The sequence below is a fragment of the Chelon labrosus genome (genome assembly GCF_963514085.1).
Source record: "Chelon labrosus genome assembly, chromosome: 9".
Lineage (NCBI taxonomy): Eukaryota > Metazoa > Chordata > Actinopteri > Mugiliformes > Mugilidae > Chelon > Chelon labrosus.
In genome coordinates, this window is record NC_140359.1 from 4,303,851 (window position 1) to 4,312,167 (window position 8,317).

Consider the following 8,317-nt stretch of genomic DNA (forward strand, 5'->3'; position numbering starts at 1 on the left):
TTCAGCAGACAGTAGTGATGGTGCACCATTCCACTGTGCAGAAATGAAGCTCGGGGAAACGTTCAATAAGGAAGTTCTGTTCACAAGTTCTGTCTTTTCCTCCATGGTCAGTTTGGTCTATTTATGTTCTTCATCACCTGTGTATTTCCAGGCTGTCAAATTGAATTTTCAACCTCAGTATCACTACTCTCATGAATATGCTGCTTGCACACTTTCTTTAAATTCATTGCAAGTCCATCACTCAGACTGTCAATCATGCAGCCCTCCTCACCTCCACCTCTTTGAGTACACCGTATACAAACTAAGCTTTTCTACAATTAATATTTTGATTATACATTGTCTGAGATGCTCTAGACTCTAAAGCAAGTGCATCTAGCATAGTGGATCACTTTGTATTTATGTATACAGGTTGTTGTACTTTCAGTTTAGCAGCCTATTTTCACGCTTTACTGTGTGGTCCACCCAGTATAGGTGTGGTTCAGTTGAACACTGAAACTCGGTGTTGACTCGGAGAGCAGGGCCTGCTCTGCTCACTCATCTGTGGTAAACACACAGATGGATCAAAACTATTTCAGGCCTGCCTTACAGATTACAATTGTAATTTGCAAACTGGATCAACAACTTATAGAAATGGTGTTATTAGAACTATATTCAGCTCAGTTCAGTTTTATTTAGCGCCAGTATCCCGAGCCTGAAACCCCTAGAGCAGGGAAGGGACAAAGAGATAGAAGTGTGACACACAGATAATAACATGCGATACAACAGTAGCACACGAATGCATAGACAGCGAGAGAGAGGAGAGTAGAGGACAGGATGTCCCCTGCGCTAAACCTACAGCAGCCTAAGATGGTTGACGGTAAGCTGACTCAGCCCAAACTAAAAGCTTTACCAGAAGGAAAAGTTTGAAACCAAACCTCAAAAGTAGAGATCCCGTCGGCTTCCTTACCTGGGAGCTGGTTCCATATTCTGCTCTACTAGATCAGGTCCAGCGAAGCCTTAATACCTTGTCTGAAATAGGACCAAAATGATGTATTGATCAGCTTTGTGGATTAGAAGTTCCTCTCCTATTAATCACCTCTGGATATATTGCAGAGGCTCAGCTACATGTTATAAGTTAAATAACCTGTTTTACAAAGCTAAAATGAAGGCAACTGGACTTTAAAACCTTAACTTCCTAAAGAAGGCATTTGGATGAGTGATGAAAGTCCAGTTATTTTTGTTTTAGCACTGCTGGCCACTGCTTAGCACTGGGTGACTGAGAAACTTGACAGACATGCAAATTAAATAATGTCATACTTTCTCTTTTGTATGGTTTTAACTAGAAGACTTTTATTTGTAATCAATGTTTTATACACAGTTGTTTTAGTAAATTTTACCAAAGTAAAGAATCTTAAGACTTCTTGCACCGCTATGCATGTTTGCCTCTTTACCTGCATAAGAAGCTTAACTTAAGGACAACTTATGGTCTCTGACGCATTTAGAATGCAGGAAGCAGTGGTTGCTCTGAAGAATTGAAAACATGACACTATTTTAGTTAGCTGTTTTAGTCTTAGCGTTTCCTCATTGTTGTTCTATGAAAACCACAAGAAGCCCTCTGAGTGTTTAGGTTTCTCTAGCTAGTGATGTATGTTCCAACCTTTTGCTTTTTTTGATAACATGTCTCCCACTCATAAGCCTTTTGAGCTCCCTTGCTGCTGTCAGTTTTAGCATGGGCTTTTTTTTTGGTCTAAATATAATCAATGTGTCACAGACATGCGCCTTCTGCGTTTGCCATGCCATTTGTTGTTCCTCGCTGAACTTTCTCAGTCACAGATTTTCCATGTTGCTCATAATGATGACGATGAGAAGGAGGAAGTGAGACAGGTTCCTGAAAGCCCCATGAGGCGGTCTGCACAGCCCACAGCAGTAAGATATGTGGAAGTGAAAGCCATAGCAGCAGCAGCTGAACTTCACTAAACAGAAGGCTGAAAACAGAGACAAAGCGGATACTAATTCCTCCAGACAGGTAAAACCTAAACTTTGTTTCGTCGTTTGTTCGAGTCTCTTCTTAATGTTCGAGAGAGAGCTTCAGATTTTAATGATTTTGTGAAGTTAATGCTTGAGTGACGCTCATTTCCTCTTTATCAAACAGAAATGTGATGACGTTTAAAAAGAAAAAAAAAAACAAGGCTCCATGTACGAGGGGAAAAATTTGTTTTAAAAATGATTCCGGCATCGTCAGTAATCTAAATAGAAGGATCAAATATGTAAAAGTTTGAAAAACAAAAATTTGTTGCTGTAGTTCAGTAGCTTGAAAAGACAAAGACGAATGATCAGATCCAAATATGATTCTGCCGTGAGTGTTCAGTAATCAACCTCAGAGCAAAGGACCCACAGACACATCAACAATGTGATGTTTTTATACTTTTATGCCAAACACGAAGAGCTTTTTACCAAGAAGTATTGTTTTAGATTTTGGGGAAGTCAAGGTATTTCCACAGCGCCGCAGATACCTATGATCTAACACCCTGCTGTACTGTAGCTCAAGTCATGTTTAACAAAATGATTTTCTTCCTGTAAACACACAGGAAGTGTGGCGTTTCAGCTTCACTTCCCTGCAAGCGAGACTTTGTCAATACAAGAGACAAGAAACCACACATATCACACATATGAATACGAACAACAAATAAATAATAAACTTCCTCTGTTCACATTACATTGAATTTAATGCGATTGTTTCTCGTTGCAGGTCGGATAAAAAGACGCTGCACCATGGCTCAAGGCTGCCTCAAGTGTCTGAAATACACCATGTGTGTCGCCAACTTCCTCTGCTTCGTACGTACTTCTCAATCATCTAGCACTGCGTTCAGAGTGCAGAGTGTCTTGGTGTCTCCCAGTCAGGGTACCGTGACAGTGCGGGTGGAATTTAGGTTTGATGAACAACGCCTGCTGGGTTTGAGCGTGTCTGAACTTGCTAGAAAGCTTAAGGCATAGTATAGTCAGCATTATATAACTATTATTATGATGATGCAATAATATTTGTTGTAACAGCAGGTTGAGATGGGGTTTATTTGAAACCAGATAGTGTCATGTTAGGCATATTAACTTTTTGTATGTTTTAAACTCATCATAGGTTTCTGTAGAGGTCTTCACTTCAGAAAGTAATTAAATCAAGGATAGTTAAAAGTACAAAAATGGCTCTGAAATGTGGAGATGTACGCTGTAAAAACTGCCTCTTACAAGCCAGAAATTTTAAATACAATAAATTTAAATCACCAGTCATCTTACTTTAATTTAATTTATTCATGTAATAAAAAAAAAAAGTCTCTCTGTGTTAGCCCTGTGATAGACTGGAGACCTGTCCCGGGTGTACTCCGCCCTCCAGAGGACAAGCGGTTACAGTGAATGAATGAATAAGAAACAAATGAAGTGTAGCGTGGACCTGGTTGCAGTGTGTCTTGTCTTCTGTCAGATGTGTGGCGTGGCGGTGCTGGGCTTTGGCGCGTACATGATGGTGAACTTCAGGTTGGCCTCGCTCACTCCCACCCTGGCCAGCTTCAACATAGCCAACATGCTGCTGATCAGCGGCATCATCATCACCTGCGTGTCCTTCCTGGGCTTCCTGGGCGCTCTCAAGGAAAACCGCTGTCTCCTCCTGATGGTAACACATACACACACACACACACAAAGCTGTGTTTCTATCTTTGCCTTACCCTTAACCCTAACCCTCACTGGATCGTAACCTTTACTCTAAAGCCAAGTCTTAACAGGTTTTAACCCTCGAAAAGTTGTGTGGCCCAACCAAATCCTCTCCTTGATGACAAAATGTCTCGTTATCTTTTAACTTCATTAAAAAAGACCACACCCCTGGTTGCTCTCAGTAATGTTGTTGATCTAGTCCGTTCACTAATGTACTCTTTCCATTTAAGGCTACTTCAGTATCGTCACCGTAACACTCTGGTTCCCAAAATAGGGAGCGGTTCATGCAATTATATTAATACGGTTTGTCTGATCTTTTTGGACGTACCACCTCTTTGTTTCTTATTCCAGTATTTATCTGTTGAATAAGGATTAAACAGATGTAACTCACTGTATATGATTTTAGGCAATTAAAAAAAGAGAGAGTTGTTCCCCAATACCACAGTGCGCTGAAAACAAAACCAATCTGTGAGGTGAGATGTCACCAGTAAAAAAAAAAAAAACGTGTAATTTTGGTAAGCAGGCCCTCAAAGGCCCTTTATATAGTTTTATTTTCACACATTGTCTGTAGTCACAAATTATCTTTACCACCTTTGCATCATAGTGTTTAGAAAAACCACCCCTTCACAAAAATCCCTCTGTGATTTTAGACTGAAAGCACATGTTCCTCTTTCATGTTAACGTTAGATAATTGTTATGACTAAGGAAACTTTTTTAAGTTTCCTCATTGCACAGGAAAGTACACTACATTTTTGTTATTGAACGCCACCGTGAGATTGCCGTGAAATTCTGTACAGACATTCATGGCCCCCCGTTGACTTTAAAGAACCAGTCCCTTGACACACCAAGCCGACGGTCGGCCATTTTCTGATACTGGGCAGCCGGTGGGAGTCTGTGGTTCTGGTTTTTCCAATGTGTCAGGCACTAGTTGGACCCCAGTAAACGCTGGCTTTTTAGCAGATTCCATGTGACGATTCAGCGGCGGGCAGAGTCAGAGAGAAAGAGAAAGAGAAAGAGAGAGAGAGAGATCGCTCTGATTGGCTGATCAGTTTAGAAAAGCGAAGTACGAGAAGAGATACAGAAGTGACAAAGTTCAGAGGTTTTACACTTTCACCCCCATCTGAACATCCAAACATGCCCACAACATGATGACCATCTAGAATTAATAAACTGAGTGTGACCAACTGATCAGCATGATTCAGAAGACGCCAAATCTGGATGACAATTTTTAGCACTTCCTGGATTACTAGCCTCTCAGCTAAAAATAAAAGTCATGTTCACTCATGCAGACACAGCGCATATGTGCCAGTCTTAGCGGTACGTTCAACCTTTTTTGGTCAAAACACAGTAGACGTGAGGCAACGTCATGGTCATCCTTCATTGACAGCAGCGTGCTGATGTCAGTTTGGTGTTGACGCAAAGTCAATGTAAAAACACTATTAGTCCCTGTTTAGAGCCAGTGTTTAGTTTGACCTGTGTAGATATGAAGTGATAAGTCTACCACTTAAATCACACTCCCTGACCGTTCCTCTAGCGTCACCTCGAGACTGACATTTTGTGGTCTTGAGTGAAATGTAAAACTATTGGACTCCATCAACATTTGGGCCAGGCATTCATGGTCCTCAGAGGATGTTGTTTTGAAGAGGTCTGTTATGGTAAGCTCTCTATATGGATGGTTTTTGGTGCATTTAGGGACCCTCTGAATGCACAGCTACCACCAGTACCCACGGTGCTAGGGCTTTATGGGTTTAATATGAATCAAGTTTGGTGTTCAAAGATCGCTGCCACATCACAAAATACGCTATTGCCAGTAACGCAACAGTTGATACGCTAAATATATCCAAATTTCACACGAATTAACTAAGTTGTCACAAATAGATTATGAACTGACATGGATGTAGATTCAAACTTGGTGGAGATTATTTTAGCAAAGTTACTGGTGAATTAAATGTTATTATCACTATTATCATATGCAAAAAAAAAAAAGTTGTAATAAACTGAAACTATCCTTTAATTTCCAGTTCTTTATGCTGCTCTTCATCCTGATGCTGGTCGAGCTGACTGCAGCTTGCCTGCTGCTCGTGTACGAGGAAAAGGTAGGCTAGGCTTCTGTCAGTACTCACACTGTGTTGAGCCAACAAAGGCAACGCATATAAACTGTGTCGTCTGCTAATGTCACCTCTTTCTACTATTTAGATTGCGAAATGGGTGGAAACCGATCTCAATGATGGTTTGAAAAGGGCAAAAGGAAGCACAACAAATACAACAGAGCTGATGACTGACTGGGATCTGGTTCAGACCACGGTAAGTGTGTCACAGACGGCTCACATCATGTTGTAGTGACACAAACTGTGGCCATAACACTTTCACTCTGGTCTGTTTCAGTTACACTGCTGTGGAGTCTATAACTCCACAGACTGGGCAGGTAATATACCTAAATCCTGCTGCAAGGAATCATGTACCCTGAATCCCCCGACAAAGACTGAGGTAGCAACAACGTTACCAGTAAACATCTCATCTCTTATTACTGCTGCATTTAAACATTGGTCACAAGTCATCTCAAATACATGTACTGTTTACAGGGTTGCTTGAATAAGCTGAAGAATTTCTTCGAGGACCATTTCCTAACTACTGGGATTGCTGTCATTGTCCTCTGCATAGTCGAGGTAAGCTAATGGAGGAGGTGTTAAAATATTGCTACACTAGTACTGCAAACATATGCTCATGATTGTTTGGTAGAGCCATGAATACAAGGTAAGAGACAGGGAGAGGAGGTCAGACATCTGGGGGGAGCTCGGATTATGAAACATGCTCCTTCATGTCGAAAGAGGCCAGTTAAGGTGGTTCAGGCATCTAGTGAGGATACTTCCTTGGTGCCTCCTTTTGGAGGTTTACCACGGACAACTGGGAGGAGACCCGTGGTAGACCCAGAATCCAGGGCTTATCGTATAGCTCTTTTGGCCTGTGAACACCATGGGATATCTCAAGGGGGACCGGAATATGTTGCTGGGGAAAGGAACATCAGGAATTCCTTGCTTAGCCATTGCGACCAAACCTTGGATAAGCGATTGAAAATGGATTAACAGACTGTATGGATGAGCTCATCTCAGTAAAGGAGAAGCCCTCTTGCTATTAAGGCCTGTATAAAAGGCAACAGAAGCTCTGTGTGGCCATGGTGCTCCCATCTATCCATCCATCATCACAGGCAGCTGGAGGGCATCCCACTATGGGACTATGGGAGAAAGCTGGAGCCCCTGGAGAAATAGCAACACAGGCGCATGAAGAGGCATATTTGGAACTGTGGATTTTCTTTTAGCCTGCTCTATCTATTTGTTTTGGTTGTATGGCCCCAGTCGGCTTCATTAAAAAAGCAGCAAGGAGATGTTTAACTAAACAGTCCTGATAAACCTGAATCATTAACATTAGCATTAGCAGTTCAGTTGTTTCTATCCAGTTCTAATTGTGAGCTGTGATCCAAAATCTCAATTGAGAACTTGTGGAGTTATTTTCAGCCTCTCCTGCAATTTCCCCATTGCGGGACTAATAAAGGTTTTTCTTGTCTTATATAGCTCAGTTTGTCATCCAAGTATTACCTTGACCTCAAAGATACACTAGGGGTTGAACGACTTTGGATTTTTTAAATATGTGCTGAAAGTCAACGTGGACCTGAATACATATTGTAGAGTTTCACACACACTGCTTGTTTGCTGCAATGACCCACTGAGCTTGAGCTCCTCACCTGTCTTCTCCGAGGCGTCCATGTTGTTATTGTCACATGATCGACTTCCTGCTTAAAGCGTCATGGCACAGCAGTAAAGTCGACTAGTCTGTACAACCCCTACTGTACACCCTAAGAAATGTATTGTATGAAATGTATATATTAATATTATTAAGTCGAATCTAATTTAATCTGTTTTTTGTTTTTTTCTGTCATGTTTGTTTACAGGTCTTGGGAATGTGCTTTGCCATGACGCTCTTCTGTCACATCAGTAGAAGTGGACTGGGCTACAAGTTATAGGCTCACAAACTCATCCTGTATCTTTGTATTTGAGAGTTGAGAGGTCCTTATACAGTTCTGTCCTTTAAAAAAATAAAAAAAATCAGGTGTGCAAACAGCTTCTTGTAAAGGCTTCCAAACCTAAAAATACAAGAGGGACAAACTTAAGTTTTTAAATCATCATTTTTTGTTATTGTGCTTTTTCACACACCTGATTATTGCATTTATGGCCACTTTGGCCTTCTGAACACAAGCTGTGTAAATGCTATTTCAGCCTGAGGAGTATGTATGACTTTATCAAACTGTCTCTAAATCATCCATTTTTTCAAAGAGAATTCCTTTTTTAACTGTTTCTGTAAAATATTAACCACTTACTGTAAGTCTTTCACTGATAACAAATGTTAAAGTATGCCAATAAAGTATTGTTTATAGTATAAACACAGCGCAGTAATGTCACTTCAACAGACTTCGTGTTGTCATGTCTACGTTTCCTGTCTCTTGCATGCAGTTTATCTGTGGTGGAGCTTTAAAATAACCGCTTCCTCTTTTGACCCTGTTCAACCAACCAGTTCCCCTAAAAGCTCACAGTTTATGTCGCTTATTATTTAAAACACTGCAAACTGTTCTGTGTTCAGTTATAGC

The 8,317-nt window shown here is 40.9% G+C and overlaps 1 protein-coding gene across 1 annotated transcript; it reads left to right on the forward strand.

The window, feature by feature from the left end:
• Window positions 1-1,179: 1,179 nt before the first annotated feature.
• LOC311493648 (leukocyte surface antigen CD53-like) lies at window positions 1,180-8,285 on the forward strand. The gene is made up of 8 exons (XM_084552386.1): window positions 1,180-2,005; window positions 2,729-2,814; window positions 3,452-3,640; window positions 5,700-5,774; window positions 5,875-5,982; window positions 6,064-6,165; window positions 6,261-6,344; window positions 7,625-8,285. The coding sequence occupies exons 2-8, from the start codon at window positions 2,752-2,754 to the stop codon at window positions 7,694-7,696; spliced, it is 693 nt and encodes a 230-aa protein (XP_084408512.1). The 5' UTR covers window positions 1,180-2,005; window positions 2,729-2,751; the 3' UTR covers window positions 7,697-8,285.
• Window positions 8,286-8,317: the final 32 nt, after the last annotated feature.